Genomic DNA, 27,893 nt, shown 5'->3' with positions numbered 1-27,893 from the left:
GTCACCAATTTCATATGCTCAATGCTTGTAATAAACCAAAACAAGGGTATTATCGTATTTTAAGGTGTCGGTGTCTCAAAGTTTAAATAATTTCATGCGTGACAACGTGGGGGCCGCATCCTCCACATTGGGCTAATCATATCCATCACTCACTGACAGTTGTAAGATAACTACCTAACAGTTTCGTAGTTTCCTCTAAACCCAGGGGTATTTTTGTAACTAATATTTTATCTTTTATCTTATATATAAATTTGAAAATGTATTTTGGTTCAGAATTTGAAACTCCATCTATCTTATTCACCTTTTCTTTATCGCTTTAATACAAATAATAATAATAATAATAAAAATAGAAATAAAATATCCAAAAAGGGTAGAATAATTTAAAAACAAAAAAGGAAAGAGAAATTGAGCGATTCGAGGTGGAGATATTCAAATTAGTTACAGAGCAAAAAAGTGAAAGTGGAAAGAGCGTTGAATCGAGTAATTCGATTGCTTCGCTTTACAGACTGATAGAGGAAGAGAGGGACACAGAGAGAGTAGCGAGAGTTGGTTTTCTTTGTGAAGAAAGTAGGAAGTGAAAACAGACACAATTAGGGTAAAATCTAGGGTTTAGGCGAAGATGACGGATGTGATACTTCACATATACGACGTGACGAATAGTGGATCGGACAAGACCAACAACACTATAATGCAAATCAATAAGATCTTCAAAGACGGTATTGGCGTCGGCGGTATCTTCCACAGCGCTGTTCAGGTCCCTTTCTATCTCTATCTTTATGTTTAAATGTGTTTGTGCATTGCCGAGTGAGTGTGAATGAGATCAAGGTTTTTTAAGTAATATCAGTCTTTAGATATGTGAATGACGGTAATAATTGATTGTGTTAGTTGTGTAATGTAGTGAGATCTGCAATTTTCGTGTGTTTGTTTGGTGTGTTTAATTGTGTTAATGCTTTACAGTAGAATTGCCGACAAATCTGCCTCACCTAAAATTAGGTCAAGTTTGTATTCTTCGAGTTCACTCTTACACTTACAGGGCCTCTATTTATTGGTCAATTAATTGGGCGTGTCTTATGAATTGTGGATTTATAAAATGAACTCTGCCCTGGCTGTGGCTGATCTTCCTCTTGGACTAGTTACTGGTCATCGCTAGCAAATCAGATGTGTACTTATGAGGAATGGATTTCTGATCTTTATTGCCCTTCAGAGAAATAGTTGCAGGCTAGCTTAGAGGTTATTTTTTCCTAATATTGTTACTGTAAGGAATGTGCAACTCAATTTGAAGAATTAGTTTTGGATTCTTGCTCTAAGTTTTCTTTGTTAAAATAATATATACTTGAGTCCATTAGAAAGGATAGTAGGAGCTCTTTCTCCTTGAGGCCTGCTTGTCAATTCATAGGATTGTGGCTGTTTATGTCAAGATATATTACTCTGCAGTGCTATGCTTCTTAGTTTCTTTTCATTATGTGCGCATTATGTTCAGAGCTGTAAGATGCAAGGAGGCAACCTCGTATGTTTGAGATCTAGGATTAGTTGAGTTGTACATAGTTGTATCTCTTGTTTGGGAATCTAAACTTGTAAACAGAACTAAGGTCTCCATATGTCATATAAAGCAATGTCATCTGCTATGTTGCCTATTTAAATCAATTTTATTTTCTTTAACTTTCTCACATCCAGTCTGAGATTGCTCTACCATCTCTTCTTGAAATACTTTATGGGAAAGGGTTATGCTCAAACTTTGAAAACCTATGATTTCTTATTTTTCTGTGAAGAAAAGAAAATTTGTGCCACTTATTAGTTTTGTTGGATACTCTTTGCCACATGTTAGCCATATTATTTTATGCAGTGCCTTCAAATTGCAGTTTATTCCATATATATTTCAGATTCTTATAGCTTTGCAATTTATGTTCTTTGTCGTTGACATTTATTTGATATATAACTTTTGATTGCTAATATCTTATTTCATTAATTTTATTGAGTGATAATTTTGTCCTAACTTGACAGTTATATGGCGATGAAGAATGGTCTTTTGGGTTCTGCGAACATGGATCAGGAGTTTTTAGCTGCCCATCTGGAAAGAATCCAATGTATACATATCGCGAATGTATTGTCCTTGGAAAAACAAACTTTTCAATCTTCAAGGTGAATCAGATATTGCGGGAACTTAGTCGAGAGTGGCCTGGAAGTTCATATGACTTGTTATCCAGAAACTGCAACCACTTTTGTGATGAGTTGTGCGAAAGACTTGGTGTGCCAAAGCTTCCAGGTAAACTTTTTCAGATTATGTAGTCTGCTATCCGTCCACTTGAATTCTTAAATTCTGGTTTGTGATACATAGGGATGGATTGATTCCTATGCGTTTTTCATGTGAACTGTTTGATATATGAGGAGCACTGGCGTACAGATGCTCAATTGACTAAGCAAGACTTTGAGATATACACTGTAAAGGCAATATAAAAACAATGATAAAAGCAGCTAGTGATGTATTGATATGCAAGTTATTTTCCTTTTATTATTTAGTTTTAATTCCTAAGAGAGTTATCAACTCAGATATGGATAAGCGATCTATAAAAAATTTGATTGTATATTTTGCAATTTAATTTGTTCATGGTTGTCTTGCCCTTGCAAGCTCTACCATGAGTAGGGGTGGGGAATGGGTTAAATGGGTGCTGTTTTATACTAGGCTTCTAGCTGAATCCATGGTCTGTTCTAACTATGAGTTTGTACATGTAAGATAGAACAACTGAGCTTCAGTTTGTTGTCCTTTTATCTTTCTTCTTCTTCTTCTTCCCTTTTTTTTTTTTAATTTTTTTTTAATGGGGATCAGTAGGAAGATTAGGGGAGGGAGGACCATGTTTTTTATTGCTTTTGTGCTCCGTGCTGTTGACTACTTTATTCAAAGAGGTTTTTTTTTTCTGAGATTATGCCCTGTCCAGAGGTTTTTTCTATTTAAAAATATTGTCTTCAGTGTTGATAGGTTATTTCTTCCTTTGTAGAATTATGGTAATAAATGATAATATGAATCTTGTTATAATTTCTGTAACAGGCTGGGTTAATCGTTTTGCCAACGCTGGTGATGCTGCCATGGAAGTAGCGGGAACCACTGCATTACGGGTGAGATGCCATTCTGCATTTTGTTTGCTTATAACCTGCAGGATATCAGAATATTACCCCTTTTTTATGTGAATGTCTATAGCTGGATCTATTGAATAACAGATAACTGTTTTACACTCACACATGTACAATTTGTGAATAAATGTTAATTTTTGTGGTTATTTTATGCATTTGCTCTGCAATGTTGCTTGATTCCAATTGTTACGGGAAATGCTTGGAAAATGTTGATGTTTTTACCTGTAGTGGAGAATATTTGATGTTGAATATTTGTGAAGGTTTAGAAGTAACTCCCTATTCCTGATTATTCAACACATAATCTTACACTAAACTATAGAATTTGGACTTAGGAGTTGCCATTCACATCTGCTTTCATTTACTGTTTAGCGGTGTTAAAATCTGGTGGCTTGAATTAAGCTTGTAGCTGTCATGTACCATTGCCATCAGACATGAAATGTGGATGAGTAATCAGATTGGAATTGTTTTAAGTTCTTGTGTCTCTCAAGCATTTTTTTGTTTGGATATTTAATGATAACAGTTCAAATGTAAACCCTTATTAATAGGTTTGAGAGTTTTGCTTTGTGAATAACATTGCCTTTACCTTCTTGTTTGTGCTATTGCAGTTGAGACAAGCCAGGACAGAGATTGTCTCGGCTAGCAAAGTGGCTTATCGTTTCCTTCTGGGTGTTGCTAACAATGGTAATGGCAACAGCAATGGGCCTGTTCCTGATTCCCCAAGCAATTTAATCAGAGGGACACCTAGAGTTCAAGCAACTTGGTTTAAAAATCTCATCACTACTGGCGCTAAACCTTCAAGTAGTTCAGATACTGAGAATAACGAGGGGGATACCCCATCCACAACAGGAGCAAAGTCCATCAGAAGTCCCACCGCAACTGAATCTACATCGTGATATAGGAGGAAACTTTTTTCCCAGCAAGATATTCATTGTGTATCAAATGTAAAGTGTCCAATCGTTCCAATTAATATTTGTTCAATTGACTCAAAGGTTCGTTTGATGTATCTGTACGTATTTTCTCCTCACAAACTGATCACGTGCTTGATTCTTCATTAAAGTGTGGAAGTTCTCATGCTGTGCTTTAGGCTGTTCTTACATTCTTCAAAGACACAAGGCGCTTATGTATGTTTGTAGATTTAGACCCTTTCATTCGGTGAAGTAAAAAAATTCCATTTTTATTTTTTATTTTTTTGCCTGTTAGGTGTGATACTTGCTTATCTGTAAGTCAACTTTCAAGGTCCAATTTGGACATGTACGTTCACTTAAGATGGCTTCTTTGTCGCTAGATAAATCAACAAAAGATCTATAATTCGAATTTTGGAAGTGATTGTGTGTTTGGTTCATTATTTTGATATTTTTTAGAATAATATTTTAAAAAATATAAAATTCAATGGTTATTACGAGATATGATTTGAAAATTAACGAAAATGCTCTCTAGGTTTGTTAATTTACTAAATATCCCTATAATAAAACATTGAAAATTAACAAAAAAACATTCACTTACCCATTAAATACCGGTAATCGGTTACCATTATAGGAGGATGGTCAAAGTCGTCGTATCGACACATGATCGGTTGGATCTAGCTAGTCGTGCGTCGATATGNTCACACATGTACAATTTGTGAATAAATGTTAATTTTTGTGGTTATTTTATGCATTTGCTCTGCAATGTTGCTTGATTCCAATTGTTACGGGAAATGCTTGGAAAATGTTGATGTTTTTACCTGTAGTGGAGAATATTTGATGTTGAATATTTGTGAAGGTTTAGAAGTAACTCTCTATTCCTGATTATTCAACACATGATCTTACGCTAAACTATAGAATTTGGACTTGGGAGTTGCCATTCACATCTGCTTTCATTTACTGTTTAGCGGTGTTAAAATCTGGTGGCTTGAATTAAGCTTGTAGCTGTCATGTACCATTGCCATCAGACATGAAATGTGGATGAGTAATCAGATTGGAATTGTTTTAAGTTCTTGTGTCTCTCAAGCATTTTTTTGTTTGGATATTTAATGATAACAGTTCAAATGTAAACCCTTATTAATAGGTTTGAGAGTTTTGCTTTGTGAATAACATTGCCTTTACCTTCTTGTTTGTGCTATTGCAGTTGAGACAAGCCAGGACAGAGATTGTCTCGGCTAGCAAAGTGGCTTATCGTTTCCTTCTGGGTGTTGCTAACAATGGTAATGGCAACAGCAATGGGCCTGTTCCTGATTCCCCAAGCAATTTAATCAGAGGGACACCTAGAGTTCAAGCAACTTGGTTTAAAAATCTCATCACTACTGGCGCTAAACCTTCAAGTAGTTCAGATACTGAGAATAACGAGGGGGATACCCCATCCACAACAGGAGCAAAGTCCATCAGAAGTCCCACCGCAACTGAATCTACATCGTGATATAGGAGGAAACTTTTTTCCCAGCAAGATATTCATTGTGTATCAAATGTAAAGTGTCCAATCGTTCCAATTAATATTTGTTCAATTGACTCAAAGGTTCGTTTGATGTATCTGCACGTATTTTCTCCTCACAAACTGATCACGTGCTTGATTCTTCATTAAAGTGTGGAAGCTCTCATGCTGTGCTTTAGGCTGTTCTTACATTCTTCAAAGACACAAGGCGCTTATGTATGTTTGTAGATTTAGACCCTTTCATTCGGTGAAGTAAAAAAATTCCATTTTTATTTTTTATTTTTTTGCCTGTTAGGTGTGATACTTGCTTATCTGTAAGTCAACTTTCAAGGTCCAATTTGGACATGTACGTTCACTTAAGATGGCTTCTTTGTCGCTAGATAAATCAACAAAAGATCTATAATTCGAATTTTGGAAGTGATTGTGTGTTTGGTTCATTATTTTGATATTTTTTAGAATAATATTTTAAAAAATATAAAATTCAATGGTTATTACGAGATATGATTTGAAAATTAACGAAAATGCTCTCTAGGTTTGTTAATTTACTAAATATCCCTATAATAAAACATTGAAAATTAACAAAAAAACATTCACTTACCCATTAAATACCGGTAATCGGTTACCATTATAGGAGGATGGTCAAAGTCGTCGTATCGACACATGATCGGTTGGATCTAGCTAGTCGTGCGTCGATATGGCTTAGAAAAAGCTAGATTTATGGCTAGATGTGGCCATTGACGGTCAAATATGGCCGCGTTTGGTCGTCAACGACGACCAAAGATATGGTCGTCGTTGACGATTGGCTATGACGGCCAGATCTTTGGCCATAGATCTGACATTTTCCTGTCAAATCCATTGGTAGTGCGCCATTATACCAGATTCTGGCCACCTTTTGTTGGTGGTGGCCGGAATCTGGCAAATGTGAGTTGTTGGGATGTTTTTGTCAATTTCTTAAAAAAAAAAAAAATTTGAAAGTATTTAGTTAAATTAACAAACCTAGGGGGTTTAAAAATGATTGAATAATATTTTCAGAATAAGGAAATAAATGTGTATTTTAGATAGAATAGGGGGAAAATTGTGAAATAAATGCAGCCTAAAATGTTTTAGTGGTTGCAACCTTCCAAACTTGCTAGGGCCAAGGCAATAATACAAAAAACTTTGGTGTGTTTGTTTTGTTATTTTTGGTAGATTTTTGAAATAGTATTGTCAAGTTGAGTTGGGTTATTATTACAAGAATAAGATTTGAATAAAATGTGTTGGTAGAGTATTTTAACATTGTTATTTAAGTTGAATAAATTGTTAAATATTTGTTTGGTATATTTTTTATAAATGATTTATTAATACAATATTTTGGTGTATTTTGTTAAAATAATTTATTATTATAACCTAAAAACTTATCAATTTACATTTTAATAATATTAAACATTTGATTGGTAATTTCGTAACCACTAAATTAAAAAAAAAAAATCCCTTATTAATTTCAAGTACTAATCCAACTGTTTAAAAAAATTACATTAATACATATATGACAAAGTTACTAATTATCAACCCTTAAAATCGTTTGTACACCTATACTCCATTAACAAGTACGACATGGTCATATGTGTTGCCCACATTTCAATCGTTATGTTATCCCGTAGAGTCGCCATGTCGTCTATAATACCTTGTTGTGGTTGACTCGGTCCCTCTCCATTTCTGCCATCTTCTACCCCGTTTTAGCCATCAAAATACACTTGCTCATTACCCGTATTTTCAGTATACCGTTGGAAGATAGGGTCCTTGCCACAACAATCTTCTCTTGTTTGTCCAACGGGTAATTGTTCATTCCATTGAGAATACGGAACCTTTTTTTTTTAAAACACCAAAGGTTCTCTCGACAACAATGCGGAGTGATGCATGTTTATAGTTAAACAACTCTTGTGGCCCCTTCCGGTTACAACGGTGATCATAAATATGGTAAGCCATTCGCCTATGATGGGCAAGGAACCCCTCTCTATTTGGATAGTCTGCATCAACCAAATAGTATTTTCTTGTAATAAAATCACACATGTTATTTGAATTCCAGTGCCTCAAAAATGGAGCCAATACGCTATAATATGTAAAGAAGATACTTATATCTGGTGAAGGATGTGTGAATCTAGAATTATGATCATCAAGAACTGAATTTAAAACTCTTGAATCATGCGCAGATCCTTCCCACCTAGTGACAACATAAGTAAACATCATCTTAAAGTTACATACAACCATTACATTCTATGACAACGTTCCTTTGCGATTCTGGTACCTATCGCCAAACTCCTGTGGAACTGAAGCATAAACATGTGTGTCATCAATGACTCCAATATAGTCTTATCATCAAAATTGAATTTTAGCTATATTAACCAACTATCAACATTAATAACACAATGAACTTAACTACCCACTAATATAAAACATAATGAAGAAGTACCTTAAAAAAAGGGTAATATTTTCCGTTGGTCGATATTTCCAGTGGAACATCACTGAAGTCAAGTGGCCTGATAAACTCTGTCTTCAACTCACATATCGCCTTGCAAACTTTGCCAGCATATCTAGAGACTGTCTCACCCAAATGTTGGAAATCCTTTATCATCGTTCTGATTATCTCGTTTTTACCTACGATTGTAAAAAATATCATGACTTGTTCTTCAATACTCATCCTCCTGGTTGCTCTCAATTTCCCTTGTTGTGCCAAAATGTAACATAACTTTGTAATATAGTTTTTGTCCATAAGGCACTTGTCAAAGATTATGTCATCATGATCATTTAGTACTTCCAACATGTAATCATGACTAGTTAATATAGATGTATATCGTAAGTGACGCCCATCTGTTTCCAATGCGGCAACAGCGTACAGTGCAACTGTTATATCTATCAGTATTTCTTCTTCGTCATTGTAGTACTTCGTCTTCTTCTTGTACGCCTAGACGATGTCATTTAAACCTATACATTTGTAAAACATTGATCATCATTTAATAGTTGTTATAGTACTTAGCAAAATATAACATTCAATTTTTAATTCTAATTACAATCTCAAACTCATATGAAACATGTTATCTCACATAAAACAATAGCACAATGAATAAGTTCATACAATAGCAGACATTTGGGTACATTTTTCAAATCAAAGTACTGAAAAAAAGTTTGAGTTAGCCGTAAAAGGAATAAGTGCCCATTGGCGCATACAAAACCATGGGCAAACACTTAAGACATATAGGGTCATCTATAAATTGCGAAAGTCGTTATAAATCCAAATGGCATTTTCCTCAGGCGGCAGTTTGACGAATACCCCCCGCCACCCTAGATTTTGATATAAGTACTTGACAACCGACATGTAAAACTCGGTGGGTACTTGCATGACCATCAAGATGTCAATACAATGACTCATGGAAAACGGATCAGATGGAGCACTGATGTTCCCTTCGTCCCTCTCATCTCCACTACGATTGCTAGCTCTTGATCTCATACTCCTCTACACAAGCACGTCTATCAATCTGCCAATGACATCCACAAATGCCTATCCTAGGCCGCTTCTCTTCCTCCTATTTGTCGGTCTTGCATGACCAGATGTGTTTGACAGTTTTTCTCCGTCGTCTGATCTGGATCAGGTTCGAAGCCACTATCATCAATGTCAATCGGTCCCTGATAAGAAGAAGTGAAGTTCTCCATAGATTGAGACGTAGATGTGTACGCATATCTTCCTATGGCAATTTGCTTCTCAAATATGACTTCATAAAGCTCCTTGTGAAAAAATCCGTTGTGGAAGAATTGTTGCGCCTGGTTTTGCTAGTAATGAAAAATAAACATATATTAATATCTGTTAGTCCCAAAAAAAATTCGTAAAAGTACGGTGTCGTATATTAATATGAATTTAAAAATTTGAAATTTACCTTGATATATTCTTGTCAAACCTGTAAAGGACACGTTGGAGTTTGCGACTCATGATCCACACCAAAGCTCATGTGTTGTAGCAATGTCCGCTAGGCTTGATATATTTTTCTCAAGCAAAAGTACTTAGAGGCTAGTTGTGTCACGTTGAGTCTCCTTCCAGCCAATGATGATAAGTCATCTAACATATCCTGGTAATCTGCTATTTTTATTGAAGTATCGTGGGAAGTTTTCGCATGCTCAAATAACAGAGCCAGAAATTTGTGGCTCATCTCAGCAGACTAGTTGACATTATCACTCATCTAATAATAGTACGGTGAGAACGACAACCAAGATTGGGACACCATAATAATCAGCAAACACATTACCAACACACATATGCACATTTAAACCTCATAAACTAAACACATATAAATTGTTACCTCGTTCGATCCAACACTACTTGAAGCCGTCAATGCAGAGGAAGCTATAGGCAATGTTGACCAACAGGGTATAATAATCGATCCTGCAATGACGGATCAAATTATACTGACTTTTGTTCATATGATCGTAATTTGTTCTTACGATCAAATAACGATGCCGAATCTGCCCAAAATTTCTAGTAACCATGGTTAATTAACTGTAGTTGATAGTAACTATAGTAACCAATTCAACTAACTAAACTAATTACTCCTAATCATATACAGCCATATTAACTACAACCTAACCAACTACGAATAAAACACAAACGACTAATGAAATTCATACACTGCATTGCGTATAAGTAGAACATAAACAAATATAATACAAATGCAAAATAAAACAAATATAAACTAAACCGTAAACAAATGCATAATAAAACAAATATTAAACTAATATATAACAAATGCATCCTAAAACATAATCCAAATCAGTGTGCTGCATTGTTTGGGTTACCTTTTAACAAATCATTTGGATCCGGCGGCATGGGGTTGGAGGAGGGTGGTCGACGATGGGTTAATGAAGTAGTTAGACAACGCTGCTGGTGCTTAAAGAATGTGGTGGCCTTAGGTTAGATGAGCTTTCGTCGACGATGGTGGTGGAACTAGTGCTTGTTAAAGAAGCTGCTGGCTTCGGGTTGGGGGAGGTTTCACCGACGATGGTGCTGGATCTGGGCTCGTGTGCGTCGGTGGTGGCACTCGAAGGTGGTGGCTGTCGAAGGTGGTGGGCTCGGGTTGGAGAAGAAAACCTTTTTTGCTGCTGGATCTGGAGTCTTGTCAACGCTAGAGGTGGTGCTCGAAGGTGGTGGCGGTCAAAGATGGTGGATGATGATGGTGAAATGATTTGCTTTGGGTTCTTAGTCTGTGACTATGGTGTGGAAATGTTATCTGTAATTGTTTCTTTTTCCTTAGTAGATCGTGAATGTGTTTATGTCCAGTCGAGGGGTGCTTTGGATATGGGCTGGTGTTTGTTGTTGGTAGGCTGGGTATGTGGATTTTGGCTTCAATTTTTCAATCTGTCGAGATTGGCAATGGGGTGTTTTACTGTTGTCCTCTTCCGCTGGTGGTTGTTTTTTTTGCTAAATATCGTTGTAGGAGGAGTTTCAGGTTCTTTGGGTGTTGAGTTTGAATGCAGGTGGAAGATGTTCTAGCTTTGGTTGTAACATGAAAGATGGTGACTGTTGGGGATGACGATCTGAATCTCCTGAAGCCAGTGGTGGTTTCAAGTTAAGGGTGGGTTTCTGAATGCCTTAAAATGTGTTAGCGTGGTGAAGGAAGAAGAAGAAATTTGTCTAAATGGTCATTTTGTGCGTCAGGAATCAAATTTTTAGAATTTGATTCTGTGAGTACCAAAACAAACGCTTTTTCCCTAAATCCAATTCCAAATACAAATACAAATAGGGAACTAAACGCACCCAAAGATACCCATCAATGTCGCAAGGAAGAATCCATTTATGGGCAAGCGCAAGAATCACAAATTGCGTCAGGAGCTAATTTGTTTAACATAATATTTAACTATTCCATTTATGGTCAAGAGAAAGAATCACAAATTGCAAAAGGGACTAATTTAGTTAACATATAATCTATAAATATTCGATACAATAAGTCAGCAGATATTTCTAACTCATTAGAGTTAACAAGAACACAAATCTACTAATTGTTCAAGACGTGTGAAAATCAACCATATATGAACCAAGCAACTTCAAGACACAGAATTATGAAAGCAACCCCGACCCACCCCCAAAAAAAAACAGAACCGACTTGGACATGCTAGTGCGGTAATGTTTTTTTGACTGAAGAAGCAAGCAACATTAGAATTTAAGTAGAGGGCTCATTTGTACTAAATATATACAAAACCATTATTTTAGACTTTAAACCACGGCTTGTCCCTCTTGAGCATCCCATTAAAAACAATGGCGTCTACTTGTGCATCCTCTGCAATTTGTAGTGATGAAACAGCTTGTGCTGCAATAAGACCAGCAGAGAATTCTGAAGCTGCCCAACCTTCGTCCTCAAGATACGGCATAGTTAGATTTCTTTCAATAGGCCCATACGTAAATGACCAGTCACCATTTCCAAAGTCATCCCACTTGCAGCCAGAACCACACGTGTTAGAGAGCCACCCAATGCCTTCAAGTGTACACCTTGCTCGGTCCTGATGAGGAAGAGATGCTCTCCCTCCACCCATGAAAATGTCAACATTGCTAGTGCAATCCCAAGAACTGAAACCCTCTTCTTTGTTCAGCACAACTTTACATGAATCATCAGAATCATCACAAAGGACACGGAGAGCAACAGCCTCAGCAATTGCAGCACCCTCTTCATCAAGCCTCTGTTGTTCTTCTTTCTTTTTTTGTTTCTTCTTTTCCAGTTCTGATCGAATGGCTGCAGATGTAGCAAGAGCTTTCTCTAGGCGCCTCTTTTTCTTCTCAGCCTGTTTGATGCGATCCATTTCATCCTTTACCTGCTTCTTCTTTGCTTTTCTCACAACAGGTTGCGCTTTATTACATGCCATGTTATCCATGAATACTACAAACGTCTATAGACTTGACCTTTACAAACTCGGTCCTGTTGGCTCAATTTTTTCCTTCAAGAGTATTCCTCTAAAATGTATACATTTCCCTATAATTATCTTTTCTTCTTTCACTTTTCTTTTTCCCTACTAATAACCCTAATTAATTTCTGGTTCAATCTTGTATTGAAAACTTATATAATGCTGAACTATGATCACAACGACTACACCCACTCAGGTCTGTAGGAATACCTCATTTTACGAACAATGCAATCCCAAACAGAAACGACAGGACACAAAAGAAGAGAAAAATGGTATGGACTAACAGACCCATCCCTTGGCAGCATTCTTCCTAATTTCCCACAACCCTTGCATTTACCCATTATCTGCACACCAGGAGAACCAGTACGCTTATCAAAATTGCAGAACTGACAATTCAGTCTTGTTTCAGACAGCTCACATGGCCCTCTCCACTACAAGTAAACAAAACCAAATATTAGCCATTAAAATGCAAAGAAAGTACACACGACAGAAGATTGATTTTCCAATGAATGGCATGAATTCAGATGTAAGGCAAGCACACTGACAAATAAGGTCTTAACCACAGAAAGTTCACAGAAAGGATTCATGATATCTATCAAGCTCTAAGAATAAATATTGCCATCATATTCACATGTTATCTGGGCAAGCAAAAGGGGCACCACATCCATGACAATGACAATGAAACCACTCAAGAAGGTGTACATTGTTCAAATTAAAAAAAAAAATAATAATAAAATTAAAAAAAAAGTTTTACACGCCTCACATGACCTTGTCCCCAAGAGAAAAAAAGTGATGAACCTTAAAAATTTATATTCAGATGACAATTAAAATTACATATTAAAAACATTTAAGAACAAATCCACATCCACAGAAACAATAAAAAAGATAAATGGACTACAAAACAAAAATAGACTATAACCAAATCCATAATCAGCATCATCAGACAAAACACTAGAAGGCCAATTCAGAATTCAAAAGGTAATAATAATAACAATAATAATAGTTTACGTGTATTAATATACCCTCATATTATAACTCCCTAAATATAGAGTTTCAAAAGAATACATAACCCTACTAATGCGCAGAAGAAAATATATAGTAAATTTAATGGACCTAATTTTTAGCAATCTATATAGAAAGAGACTCATCCTTCAACTAATTATGACCAAACGCATGGCCTACCAGATGCTGTAATCGCACAAAAATATTTCCCCAATTACTCATACATTCATCCTGTTAAAAGAAATTCATAGCAACCATATTTTTGGGTTCTTTCTATTGATTTAAAGTTGAGAGCAAGATTCATTATGTCTGAGCTAGGTGTATATTTCATTGGTAAAATGCCTTATTGATTCTTTGTATCAATAAGGCATTTTAAAGTTTTTTCGCCCAGCCCCTAGAAACCTACTTAAAACATTTTAGATCCAAAAGCTAAAAGGAGAAACTCAAATAAAAAACATCAACAAAGAAAATCGAAATTTTACTTGCAACCTACATCAGGTGAATTATTCATAGATAAGAAATTCGCAATAAATACCAACCACCCAAAAAAACCCAAAAAAAAAAAAAAAAAAAAAAAAAAAAAACCCTAATCTAGAAACACCCAATTAATTCCTGAATTGAAGATCCATCTCACAACCTAATTGCTTACATACGAAACTAAGGCTGAAATTTCACTTCTTAACCACAGAGTAACTGTAATTTCTAAAACGGAACTAAAGTTTCTTACTTTTTCAATAGCCTGATTACCTGGTACGTCAAATTCGAGTTCTTAACAACCAAAAACAAGAGAGTGAATATAATTCAACTACAATTCCCCAAAACAAGATCCGTCACGGAACTTCAATTAATATCTAAGACAATTCAAATCCACAAGAGATCTAATTAACCCAGATGCATAAATATCAGATTCGATCGATATAAATCAATAAAACCCAAACATGAGCATCAGATCCAAATACCTACAAGCTAATTCAGACAAGTCAAATTAAATAAATAAATAAAACAGCGAAAACAATTGAGAATAAAAATTGAAAAAAAAAAAAAAAGATGAAAACCAAACCTTGAATTATATGGCTTCAATCTGATCGTAGAAAGTAGAAAGCAGAAAGCAAATAGAGAATTGGTGGCTTCTGAAGTTTGCGTTGTGTTTGGATCTAACACAACACAACATAAGGTTTTGAGAGATAAAATAACTAATCACGTGTCTATCACGAATGGAAGGTGGATACGTGGCACTTGATGGGCTGTGGTTGATGTAAAGCGTAAATCTAAAATATCTCTGACTTTAGTGAATTCGGACAGACAGAGTCTGCGGTGTCAGTGATGTTCTTATGACATCCGACTTATCTTCCAATGGATCAGGTCTGATGGATGTAGGTCCGACTTCAACAAGGTAATCGTGTACGTCTGATATTGATCAACTTATATAACCTGGGACCCATATCAGATTTTTTTATCTTATCAGAGAGCCTTGCCGTTGTAGGTTTCTAACAAAGTTGTTGGGCTCAGAAAAAAAACTTATTAAGTCCGGTCCAGAACTTATTAAACTCTCAAATAAACACATATTCAATTATTTAATAATTAAATATTTGCATTATTTTTTATTTATGAATTAATTATTTAATCAAGTTTTGAAAAGTATCATACATATATATAGTGCTAATGTACAAAATTATTGTATTATTAATTAATTATGAGTTGTCTTCCTAACCAAATAAAAAACTAATCATATCACATATTAAAAAGTGTAAATGTATGAAAATAATCAATTTTTTTTTGGTCTATTTAAGACTATCTACACTTAAAACAAAATAACAAGTTAATCGTAAGAATAAGTTGAACAAATAAATATCACAAACTGAATTATTACATTTTTTTTTTATGATAAGAGATATTTAGATCAGTTTATGCGTACTTTAATTAATCTTTAGACCTTATAACTGAATTAATATTTAATTCCCATACAATATAACTTTTATGATTCATGCATCTTGAACGGAGGAGGATTTGGTTAGATGTTGTATCAGTTTACAAAACATGTCAACTTCATTCATGCTTTTATAAGAACAAAGAGATGAAACATAAATTATATGCATCAAACAAAGAAAGGACATACTCTAACCATATAGTTTACAAAAAAGAGATACTTATTGTTTATTTGAAATAATATTTACTAAAAATTAAAAGCAAAAAATAAAAACTCAATTTCATTATTTAATTATAATTAACTAACTAAATAAAAAAGAAGACATACTTGTCAGTTCTCACTGCTACTCAGACCCTCACACAGTCACATTCAACTCTCATCTGCTTCAGCCAAATGACATGGTCTCATTTCCGTCATTCGATAAAACCCTAAAACCCTAATTCTGTGATTCTCTCCTTCTTCATAGCAATGCTTTCTTTTATTCAATCTCCAACAACTCCATTCAAACCCTTATTCAATTTCAAAACCCTAGAACCCACTAAACCCTATTTCTCAAAACCCATCCAGTCGGTCCTCCAATGGAACAGAAAGCCCCAATTAGCCGGCGAAACTCCCCGCGTCGTCGTTATCACCTCCGGTAAAGGCGGAGTCGGTAAAACTACCACCACCGCTAATGTCGGTCTCTCATTAGCCCGATTCGGCTTCTCCGTCGTGGCCATCGACGCAGACGTGGGCCTCCGCAACCTCGACCTTCTCCTCGGCCTGGAAAATCGTGTCAACTACACTGTCGTGGAGGTTCTCAACGGCGACTGCCGTCTCGATCAGGCTTTGGTTCGCGACAAGCGGTGGTCGAACTTCGAACTACTCTGCATTTCGAAGCCAAGATCGAAACTTCCATTAGGGTTTGGAGGCAAAGCTTTGGTTTGGCTAGTCGAGGCTTTAAAATCAAGAGAAGAAGGTAGTCCTGATTTCATTATAATTGATTGTCCTGCCGGCATTGACGCCGGTTTTATAACGGCGATAACACCGGCTAATGAAGCGGTGCTAGTAACAACTCCGGATATAACGAGTTTACGAGACGCTGATAGAGTAACGGGGCTGTTAGAATGTGACGGAATAAGGGATATAAAAATGATGGTTAATAGAGTGAGGACCGATATGATTAAAGGAGAGGATATGATGTCGGTTTTAGATGTGCAAGAGATGTTGGGGTTGGCTTTATTGGGTGTAATTCCTGAGGATTCAGAAGTTATAAGGAGTACAAATAGGGGGTATCCTCTTGTTTTGAACAAGCCGCCTACGCTTGCTGGGTTGGCATTTGAGCAGGCAGCGTGGCGGCTCGTTGAGCAGGATAGTATGAAAGCTGTTATGATGGAGGAGGAGCCCAAGAAACGCGGGTTTTTCTCCTTTTTTGGAGGTTAATAATGATGATTTTTTGTTGAGTTGGTAATGTGCTTAGTGTTTTGTACAGTGGGCAAGTAATGTTTGCTTATACAATTTTAGTGATCATAATGATTCTTGTGTTAGTTTTAGGGGTGTTACCTGCATTTTTTAGATTTGGGATTTTACTCCCAATTTTGCTGATATGATAATTGTGTTGGTGGGTTCAATGTTTAAATTTTGTATCTACGAAATCCAAACTGAAATTGTTGGCTATTGAACTTGGTGTATTGCTATTGCAAGTTCGTGAGGTATGTTAGATTATCAATGCAATTATTTTTCTATATTGCTATTGGAACTTATATCCCTTCTGGTTTTCTCTATTGATATTGGAACTTATATTCCTTCTGGGTTTCCAGCTTGTTTTGTGGTTGATTGAGATGTGGATAATATAAGATTGACAGATTTTTCTCAGATTTGGTGAATATGCTAATTAGTTGATCATTGTATATATATGATTTGAATTTGACGGGTGAATCTGGAGGTTAACCTAGTTGTCATTTGTTTTGTTTGTTTAAGTTTTTGAAAATGGTTGGTTATGATTTTGGATCAATGGTGCTTATAATGGGATGCTTTTGCTTTTGCTTTTGATACCATGCTACAATAAACCAGGGATCAGTTCAACTATTAGATTAGTTGCTTCATATTTTTTCATTTGATGAGCGGTTTTGGTATGTCATCGCCAATCCCTTTTCAGCGATGCTTATACGTGAGCTATTTTGGTATGCTAGCATTTTACTCCAGTTGATTGTCATGCAATGGAGAGATATAAAGTTTTCATTTACACGCCCTGCTAAATTCCTCATGATTTTCTAACTTCAATCTGCTACTTGCTGTCATGGCTGAAAATATCCTGAGGTGATATTTTCATGAAAGCCATCTTCTTGGTTGATGCATTATCATTTCCTCTCAAGGGACACTGCAATTTTGAAGCCCATATGCCACACAGAATGCCATGGCTTCTTTCCCTTTTGCAAAATCTTACAGGAATATTTTTTATGTTTCTAAAGAGCTCCTGCATGTCTTGATGTATGCAGTATGCTTGTATTCAGTTCATTAAGGTTTACTGGAAGTCCTACCATTTTCGTGATTTATTCAGAACATTTAGTTACTTGAAGCCCTGGTATTTGGGCTAAAACCTTTTAGCATTGCCTGCCGAGTATTTAAAAAAAAAAATATTAATTTAACAGCTCAGCACAAAGTTTTTTAAATAAAACTATGTGGACTAACTAATGTGTACCAAGTACTAATATTAAAAATTTGAAATTCCCTCCAAAAAAGAATTTCGAATTTCCAATATTAGTGCTTGGATTAATACACATTAGCTAGTGCACATAGCATTACTCAAGTTTTTTCCACTACATAAAAGCCTCACCTCATGACTGAATTACACTTTGTAGAAGGGCAGTAACAGGCAGAGAAGCTTCAATTTTCACTGGGGTACTACTTTGTCGTCCACTTTCATCTTTCTACCTTAGCCACAAATCCTTGTAGCGTAAAACGGAATGCACCACCTGAAATGAAATTTCAGTCAACCCTTTTTACATATTAACTGGGAGCTCATGAAGACAAAATCAAGGCTTTCAGTTCTACCGGTATCGTCAACTTTCTATTGATTACATTGTATGTCCATCAAACCAAAATCTAGACTATACAACTGATTTTGTCGGCATTCCGGGAGCTTGAGTTCTCATGTAAATCGGTGACCTTCATTAAAAAAAAAAAAAAATCTGAGTCTCTGAATTGTATTGAGTTATGCCAATGTAGCAATAGCATGGACCAAGTTAGGAGTTCACATTTTGTAATCTATTTTGCAATTCTTGGAGCAATTTAGGACCCACAGTGTTAATATCACCTGACAATTCAAAATAAGACACATTCAGACATTTTATCAGTAACATTGCCTTCTTGATACTTACAGAGATTTCACGTTAAGTACCTGCTCCAAGTGTTAAAATGACAATTTCATGATGAGGGTCCTTGAATATCTGAACCGTTAGCTTATCAACCACATTCCCCTGTAAAAACACAACATAAAAAGAGAAGACTGACATTAATATTAAGTTACACTAGGACATAATTCAAGAACCTTGTTTATTTATAATAATACCACATTTCAAAAATTGATGTAACACAACTATAATGGAAGAGTGAAATACACAAGTAAACTCAATTAATAAGTAGCACTTTAATCTATGTACAAACGGTTGTAGGTAGCATTACTTTTGTATCTTTACTAAACTACTAGACTTTATTAACTAGAAATTAATGAAACTAATTTTCTGTTTTAAGCCACCAATCCAAATGCAAACCTAATGCTTTTGGCCGGCTAGTAGAGTAAAATCTGAAATTACTAGAACAATCTTCAGCAAAAACATGTATTACGTTTATATTTGGTAAGAAAGATTATTTTGTATATAACTTTTCTAATTCTCTTTCCAACATTATTTATGTCAAAAAATATATTTAAAAGGAGCTCAAAGATTCTCCCGAAGCAGAGAGAAAACACCCAAAGTGTTTATTAGGCATTTGGTAGACTAATTTTTCCAGCTTTTTTTTTTTTTTTTTTTTTAAATCCGTACAACTCTCCAAAGTGCATCCGTATACATATTATAAATATAATAAAGCCGATAGTTTGATATACCAGAGAGGAGATATACTCAGTTGACGGGCTAATTATTGAAGCAGCTAAATCCCTTCCACTAATATTCCAACCGTTTCTTTCTCTGGCAGCATAGACCTGACATAACCAATTATACTGTTAATAGCCATTTCTGACCTGTAAGTGGAAACCTCAACTATGATGAACAATATACTTGTACCTCCGTAATCACAACTTTATCTGCATCACTAAATGCAGTGGCAAAGTCATCCTTCAAAGCTACCAAGCGACTGAAAATCACCAAAATTTAAGCCCAGTGCAATGTAATAAAAAGAGAATCTGTAATATTCATATTTTTCTTCAGGCAGCACCTGTAAGTATGAGGCTGGAATACCACAAGAAGGGTCTTTTCTGGAAAATTTTGACGTGCTGCTTGAAGAACTGCACGAACTTCTGTTGGATGGTGGGCATAATCATCATATATGTGGCATCCGTATATTGTTCCAACCATCTCAAAACGTCTAGATATTCCTCTAAATTTGCCCAAGTGCAACTTTAAACAATCAATTGATTCCTTTAATTGCCCTTGGTCACCTACTAACGTTAGCACTGTTGCAATAACCTATGCAATGAATTATAACAACAGTATAAGAGAGCAATATTTTACAATCTGGAAAAAAATCAATGAGGCACTAACTTATGCAATTATAAGCAGGAAACTCAATTGAAGTACACAGCCTCTTATGTTTCTTATCATAAAGAAAAAGAATCACTTACTGCTAATGAATTCAATACATTATAGACTCCTGGAATCTGTAGACTGATATCTGCTAATGGACACCCTCTACAGCACTGCAGCCAATTAAATTTACACCAGATGAATTAATATTATCTAGTAAGCTAATCAATACAACAATTATTAACAACAAATTCAGACATGGTCAGAGCAGTATAAACAGATACGAAGAGTATACTGGGCATTAATGGTATATCCCAGAAGCTTAAACATAAGCATCAAGAGTCACATTACAGCTCATTTAATATAGAGTCCAACAGATAAAGTCATATTTTTAGTCTATAAGTTAAACACAGAGATAGTAATATTAAATCTTCTTACATAAAATTTATAACTCTTGTTCAACCTTAGACGGCCACACTGAATTCGGTATTTGGAAGAATGACCAGAAAAGTAATAAACTAATATAAGCCAAAATGAAACATACTTCACACTTTCCAATTTCCATAAAAGCTTCTCGAAAGAAAATGTGGCTCAAAACCCATTTCAAATTCTCAAAGGAACTTCAGAAATCCAATAAGTTTTCTGAAACACATTCAATAGTAGCAATTTTTCTCATAGAATTTTAAGAAAACCAGAACAAATTTCAACGTGGCTATCTTTGGAAGTGAAGAAACAATGGCACCTACCAGTATATAGTCACTACCACCCAGTGAGTTTGGATGAACTGATTCTGCATGCCATTCATTAGTACTTGAAATTCCATAAGTTATTACTCTGTAATTATTTTCACAAAGATCTGTACTAGGATTTGACGGCAGACGACAAGAATGCTCTGATCCAATAACTTGTTTTGTTCCATTCAGCAAGGAACGTGCACCTACACTGCACTTTCCTTCCCCCAAAGAATTTCATAATTAGAATCTATAGACATTGTAAGGTTGAAAAAGGTCCTTGTAAAGTATAAAATGCAGGATCTTAACAAATAAAGCACATCAAAGAGCAGTTCGCTGTCACTTAATATCTTAAATTAGTAACTACAGGCCAAATTTCAAAATTTGATATGCAAACACTGACAATCAAATTTATGCATGTGGTATTTTGAATCAGTTTCTGAAATTTGAAACCAACTTGGTCTCGTGTACGTGCAAGCTCATTAGGCTTCCTTGTTACCACAATTTTGGAGAGTTTTTGTTTATATACCACTCTCCAACTTGATTCTTTTCTAATGTGGGGCTATGTAATTCAAAATACAGTCTTTTCTTTACATATTAATAACATACTCTAACAAGAGCATTCTACTCTCCAACTTGGTTATTTTCCAATGTGAGACTGCATGTTTCGAAATAATCAATCTTTTCTTTATATATGAATAACATACTCCATATTCCAGCAAGAACATTCTCCTCGAACTCATCTTATGATATATTAGGAGAGCCAAAAATACCTATCTCCACATATAATGAGATATCCACCCTTCTTGATTTGCTTCAGGAACTGTTTGAAAATACTTTTGACAGCCTCCTAATTGATAAGGAAAAAAAGAATATTAAACCAAGGAATATTATTCTTTACTAGTTGTTGATACAAGTTCTAAGTCCCAGTTTTCCATGCAAAAATAGCAAATCAATTGCCAAACCTCATCTTCAAAGATATCAACATGCTCCCAGTCAAGATTTGTTACAATAGCTACATGTGGCGATAAGCCCAGGAAACAACCATCATATTCATCGGCCTACCTTCAAAATGAGGTCACAAGCATTAAATGTGATTCTCATAAAAAAGATATAAGATATATGATAACTTCAAACATATCAATTATTTTAATCATTCAAGGAGGGGTTTCAATAGACATAAAAAGAGAATTTTTTTTTTTTTAATTCCTTATCTTAATTTTTAAGTTCAACCACTCATGGAAATAAAGCATATTTTAACCATCTTTTCAGAGAACGTTCAACCTTATGTATGTAAATGTTCATCCAACTTGTTCATATAAGGTTGATTCCATCAGGAAAGTTGGAAACAAATGGAAGCATACCTCCAGAATAAAATTTTGGCCACCACCTGAAATTATATTTCCATCTGGAAACTGCAAGAGTCAGATTGGATCATGTAAAACCTCTGTTGACAGACTATACATTTGGCTTACTGAAACCAGGCCAAACTGGTTAAAAACTTAAAATTGCAACTGCAACTACTTAGTTCACTTGAAAGATAAAGTAATAAAGGAACCAAAATGGACAACTGGAAAATGAAGCGAATAGGTGCTTTGCAACAGAAATTCTACATGTTGAATACAAAATAGGGAACATGAATTTTGTAGACAATATTTTTCTTTCATTGGTAAAATATTACTTGTGGCACATGTGCTCCAACCACAGCTGTGAGATCATCTCCGATTGCCTTCAAAACATAAGCAAGCATACTTGTGGTTGTGCTTTTCCCTGCTTAGATTAATAATCAAATTTTATGAAAAAAATGAAAATAATAGTTGATGTAGTTCAAATATAAATAGCATTACAATTGTATCCACAGTATTAAATTATGTTATTGATAAAATATAAAGCAAAAGAATATCTTGTTTTCACTGTCAATAATATTTCTATACAATTGGCAAATAATTTACTCAATCCAGAAACCAAAGAGATTATTGCATCCCAGTTCAAACACGATCATGAAATTTCAACATTAGACATATAAGCATGCTAGCTTTAAGACTTGATTGAGGTGATGATTGTGAACATGCTATAAGCCACAACTGCGGTAAAAAAATTAGTCTAAGCTAGGACTGAGAAGCTAAAATCTATAGCTGGGTTCAAGAAAATGGAATTGAGGCTTCACAGATAAGCAACAATATTTGTTATCTTTGCAAAAGATTTATCACTATGATAAATATTAAATAGTTTTAGAGCAGTTAGGCATGTATGAGAAAAATAGGGACAAAAAACCATTTATTAAGAAGCAATCAGAACATCATTTTCATAATAACTGCGTTTAAAAAGAGCTAATGAACCACGTAATTTTGAGGAAGTGTGTCGAAGGTACAATAAATAATTATGATAACTTTTATCATATTACCATGACTACCACTAACAGCAACAAGATTGAAGTTCTCTGTTAACTTTGCCAACCAATAATCTCGCTTGTAGCTGTGAAAAGTGATAACAACAGACGTGAAAGAAAAAATCAATTACAGAAATCAATATATTATGATTGCCATTAAGGTATGAAACTATTTGGGTACTCCTTCAAATAAATTTTGACGCTTTCAGAGCTATGAAAGTGCCTAATTTCATCCATATCGAGGTACTTACACGGGTACTCCAACAGATTTCGCATGTAAAATCTCCACATTATCTTGTGGAATTGCACTTGAAATAACAAGTGCATCTGGAAACCTTGACTCATTATTCCTCTGAATATTCGATATAGAATGGCCGATATGCAAACATGCCCCGGCTGCCTGCAGTCCATCCATGTAGCTGCTCCACATCAAATCAGAACCACTAACCTCAAAACCCTAAAACCAAATAACAAACTATTCAAGCCTTCCCTAGTTTGCAACTAAATAATGTTTTAAATGAGAAAACTCAGTTCATTAGGTTCTCAGTTGATCACTAAGCATAATATTCATACTCAAGCTTCTGAAAAATCCTGCTTAACTTCAAATTTACATATTGTTTCATATTCCTCCACTTTCTCAGCAACCAAACAGAAAATCAAAGTCAGAGTTTTGCAAAAAGAGCTTACCTGTTTGAGAGCAAGCACGGCGAGAGCAGACAATCCACAACCACCAACACCTACAAAATGAATCCAACCCTTTCGGTTCTTGAGATCGGCAGTACACTCTTGATTTTTCTTAAATGTGCCCTTTGCTAAAACTGAAATGAAACTCTTCTTCTCCTTAAATAATAAGACCGATTGCAAATTTTGATTGGACTTAAACTGTAGACAACTCTTTCTGAAAAACTGAGTTTCTAATTTCTCCAGTAAATTGGCAGGAAAATGAAGTGAGCTGGACAGTGATATCGCCGGCATTTCCTTTGTGAATGATTTTCCCGGGATTGACACAACTTCGATGTCGGGCAGTCACTTGTGAATTTAAGTTAAATGCTGCTGTTGACCAATAATAAGGGGACGATTTTCAAGTCCGAGCCCAAACCTAATCCTAAGCCTGAGCTTATACAGAAACATCTTGGGTCGTTTTAGAAAGGCCCAGAAAAGCAATTAATTTCCCATCCTAATCCACAACTAAAATGAAGGGAGAAAGTGGGAAAGTGATTTTTTGCCTAAATCAAATTGATTATTATCCTCCCTTATTAAATACTATTGATGCTTGATTCTAACACCAATGACTCGCATGTATAAAGTATTAAGCGGACTTAGAAATTACACGTGATATGGAAATGTGCAACAAAAAAATTAACAAGAGACAATTTTTAAAGTGGTTCGAATGCTCAGAAGCAAATCATATGTTCACTATATTTGTATTCATGGATGATTAAGTCAGGTCACGGGCAGCGAGCTGAGTTACAATCTATAGAGAATTTAAATACAAAGAGAGAGAGTCTACTCTTTGAAGATTAAAAATGTCCGGATCCTATAAATAAGAGAGGAGTCATTTATTTATAGTCGAGGGATTCAAGGTAATAATCATGATTTTGCAATCGGGTAGGTGTGGTACAATTCCTAACTTGCTTCCCATTGGTTAACCGTACAGGAGATATCCTTAAATCACGTAGAGCTTGGGCAGGTGGACAATTCCTAGCCACTCACAAGCCAAGCTTTCACTTGTCACGCTAACGACAACCTTACTTCTTCTATCCTTGTGCGGCGTGGCAACGTCTGGACGGCACAAAACCTTCTTGAATTCTGGTTGGCACTTACTGGCGTGAGCTTACGTCAGTCCTGATTTTTTAGGCATAATAAAAGCTCCTCAGCTCTTAAGGTTTAAGGATTGAACCTTGAAAACTTCATGATTATGCCGTGACCTGACTTATCCTGAGTGACACTTGATCAAGCGGTAAGGAGACAAGTAGTTAAGATGATGTGAAATTAGTAATTCAACCCGACCAGTGAGCTGTAAGGAGGTCGCAGCATAGGTCTCTAAGAATAGCACAAGTGACCTGAGGCGGCCTTCCCCCACTGGTTTAGCGACCTGGGTCGAACCTTGCTCAGTGTTATACCAACATGCTTTAAACTTCATCCGTCGCTCACGACTTGAAAATTCTTAACACATTTTTACCCAAAACAAAGGGTCACATCATCTCGAAATCGATATATGGAGAAGAGTGTTTTACTCGAACGATCTCTTCAGATGTTATCCGTTGTGCTTGACAATTGGTCTGGTCAATAAAGTAAACTTTATTATGATAGACGTGTCTCTTGCGCAATAAGTGTTAGTCTTGCACAATAAGTGACAGTCTTGCGTAATAAGTGCCAGTCATGCACATTAAATGCAAGTCATGCTAAAATGACATTCCCTTACTTTTATGTGCTGCAATGCGCGCGGTATGGGCTTTCACCCATTTTCGCACTTTCGCACAACCTGTAGGCGTCTTTGTCGAACTCTAGTGGTACGATCTGATCCAAATGGTCGAACCTTTGGCTAACCATTTGGAGAGTATTGTTGAACCTCACTAGGTAATCCATCACGGTTGGGTCGAGTTGTGAGCTCGAAGGAATATCCGCCATGGTACTCTACTGGACTAGAGGCACTTCGAGAGAAACGTCATCTTATACCCAGGGGATCTCCTCATTGTCGAGATAGTTCGCTCAGTTTCAAAACCACGAGCCATTTACTGATGGATAGGACCAATCGGTCAGAGATTCCTGATGAAGAACGGATACTAAATCAAGCCCATCTTCTAGCACCAAACTGTTGATACTTGATTTTGACACTAACGACTCGCACATATAAATTGCTAAGCGGACGTAGAAATCACACGTGATATGGAAATGTGCAACGAAAGAATAAACAAGAGACAATTTTTAAAGTGGCTCGGATGCTCAAAAGCGAATCTTACATCCACTATATTTGTATTGATGGATGATTACAGTCAGGTCGCGGACAATGAGCTAAGTTATAATCTAGAGAGAAAGTCTACTCTTTGAAGATTAAAAATGTCTGGATCCTGCAAATGAGAGAGGAGCCATCTATTTATAATCGAGGGATTCAAGGTAATAATCATGATTTTGCAGTCGGGTAGGTGTGATACAATTCCTAACTTGCTTCCCGTTGGTTGACAGTACAGGAGATATCCTTAAAACGCGTAGGGCTTGTAATAACTACTTCATACTCAAATACTCATAAAAATATACATAATAAAATACATGTATAATAACATAAGTAATTGGTCCCAAATTTTTCTTTTATTAAACATATACATTCTTTATACAAAATTAGTATCATAAACAAAAACTATCAAAAACTATGTAGACAGTGTAGCCATTCCTCCTCACGTGCCGACATCCATCCGACCATGTCCTCACCTAAATCCTACAAAAACATAGAAAGACAACGGGGTGAGCACAAATAATGCTCAGTAAGTAAACCCTCTAGTCATCTATCCCCGTAACTCTCTCTCTCTAAGTATTTCCTTACAATTCTCATTTACTCTCTCTTTTATACTTCTCTCTGTTTTCTCTTTCTGTTTCTCTCTCTCTGTTTCTCTTTATTAGAACTCTTTTCTACTAACTCTCTTTAGTAAGTCACGGCCCCATCTTACCAAGGGCACGGCCGGGACTCGCTCCCGCTCTCCGTGACTTCTACTTGTTTTTAGCCAATCGGACTCTGTTATGCATGGATTCGGAACCCTTGGCCATGTGAGTATATAATCTCTCTCTCTCTCTCGGGTACTCTCGAGTATAGCCCTCATCCGCATGCACTCTCACGGTCTACACCACTTCTCTCTCTCATACTCATGCCGCTCTCTCAATGCAGCGTACATGCGGGAATACTCTACCCATTACTCACGGGTTCCCCATCGCACAACCTACTCTATTATCTTTTTCTCTCTTTTCTCTTAATAAAGCTCATACTCAAAGTTCTCTACTCTTTTTCTACTCTTTCTCTAATGCATATGGATGATTCATGCTCATTAATGCACTCATGAAATGCACAAATGCAATGTTGCATCAAGATAGTCATTCTGCATAGGTCACACTCAAGAAGGCATAATTTGAGTTATACATATTGGATTGCTACAATTTTGGTCTCGTTTTAAATCTTAGAGACAGGGCTACAACTTTTATGTTTTGGTCTCAACCCAATTCAATCTGTAAGATGCCTAAAAATCAATCAAAAGGTCACGGTTGTGACAAAGCAGTTTTCACTTAGGCTTTTCACTTAGGCATTTCATCAAACAATAAATGTGCAAACATAAATTCTAATTTAGCTATAACTCTTCTTCTTTCTTTAACCATCCAAAATGGGAGTAAAGCTCCCTTGTATCATCATAAAACCTGCCAAGGAAAAACACTCCCAAAAGTTTACTTAAACTTCTTTCAACTTCAATCAAACTTCAACCCATCATCATACAATCAAAAGCACTTCTCATAATTCAAATATATCCAACAACAAGCATAATTCATCATCAATCTCATCTCAATTTCTCAATAATCATAATACATACATAATTAAAAGAAATCTCTACTCACTTGATTTTCTTAAATCTTAACTTGGTTGGATTTACTTACCTTGAATTTGAGCAACTCCAACACTATAATCTCTCTTT

At 35.7% G+C, this 27,893-nt stretch overlaps 4 protein-coding genes across 8 annotated transcripts; 2 read left to right on the top strand and 2 right to left on the bottom strand.

The window, feature by feature from the left end:
• Positions 1-340: 340 nt before the first annotated feature.
• Positions 341-4,310, top strand: LOC116133722 (deSI-like protein At4g17486). Its single transcript, XM_031419419.1, has 4 exons — positions 341-754; positions 2,002-2,263; positions 3,044-3,111; positions 3,732-4,310. The coding sequence occupies exons 1-4, from the start codon at positions 620-622 to the stop codon at positions 4,017-4,019; spliced, it is 753 nt and encodes a 250-aa protein (XP_031275279.1). The 5' UTR covers positions 341-619; the 3' UTR covers positions 4,020-4,310.
• Positions 4,311-11,690: 7,380 nt separating this feature from the next.
• Positions 11,691-12,623, bottom strand: LOC116134065. Its single transcript, XM_031419713.1, has one exon. It carries the CDS (start codon positions 12,418-12,420, stop codon positions 11,761-11,763), a length of 660 nt encoding a protein of 219 aa, XP_031275573.1. The 5' UTR covers positions 12,421-12,623; the 3' UTR covers positions 11,691-11,760.
• Positions 12,624-15,814: 3,191 nt separating this feature from the next.
• LOC116133614 (putative septum site-determining protein minD homolog, chloroplastic) lies at positions 15,815-17,067 on the top strand. Its single transcript, XM_031419289.1, has one exon. It carries the CDS (start codon positions 15,848-15,850, stop codon positions 16,799-16,801), a length of 954 nt encoding a protein of 317 aa, XP_031275149.1. The 5' UTR covers positions 15,815-15,847; the 3' UTR covers positions 16,802-17,067.
• Positions 17,068-17,157: 90 nt separating this feature from the next.
• On the bottom strand, positions 17,158-24,238 carry LOC116133570 (UDP-N-acetylmuramate--L-alanine ligase-like). Of its 5 annotated transcripts, none has more exons than XM_031419269.1 (17): positions 23,908-24,238; positions 23,472-23,677; positions 23,236-23,306; positions 22,513-22,601; positions 22,196-22,246; positions 21,797-21,892; positions 21,605-21,681; positions 20,847-21,042; positions 20,199-20,273; positions 19,793-20,043; positions 19,642-19,711; positions 19,464-19,559; positions 18,759-18,837; positions 18,616-18,674; positions 18,413-18,526; positions 18,195-18,333; positions 17,158-17,971 (listed from the first exon to the last, which is right to left on the bottom strand). In XM_031419269.1, exons 1-15 carry the CDS (start codon positions 24,193-24,195, stop codon positions 18,464-18,466), a joined length of 1,767 nt encoding a protein of 588 aa, XP_031275129.1. In that variant the 5' UTR covers positions 24,196-24,238; the 3' UTR covers positions 17,158-17,971; positions 18,195-18,333; positions 18,413-18,463. The 5 variants fall into 5 exon arrangements, with proteins under 5 accessions (XP_031275129.1, XP_031275143.1, XP_031275136.1 ...); XM_031419283.1 differs by having other exon boundaries at positions 23,472-23,639; positions 23,908-24,010; XM_031419278.1 differs by lacking the exons at positions 17,158-17,971; positions 18,195-18,333 and having other exon boundaries at positions 18,445-18,526; positions 19,480-19,559.
• Between the last annotated feature and the right edge of the window lie 3,655 nt (positions 24,239-27,893).

Source organism: Pistacia vera, unplaced genomic scaffold (genome assembly GCF_008641045.1).
Source record: "Pistacia vera cultivar Batoury unplaced genomic scaffold, PisVer_v2 Contig108, whole genome shotgun sequence".
Taxonomy (NCBI): domain Eukaryota; kingdom Viridiplantae; phylum Streptophyta; class Magnoliopsida; order Sapindales; family Anacardiaceae; genus Pistacia; species Pistacia vera.
Note: the sequence above shows the minus strand (reverse complement) of the source record. Positions and strands in the feature narration are given on the sequence as shown.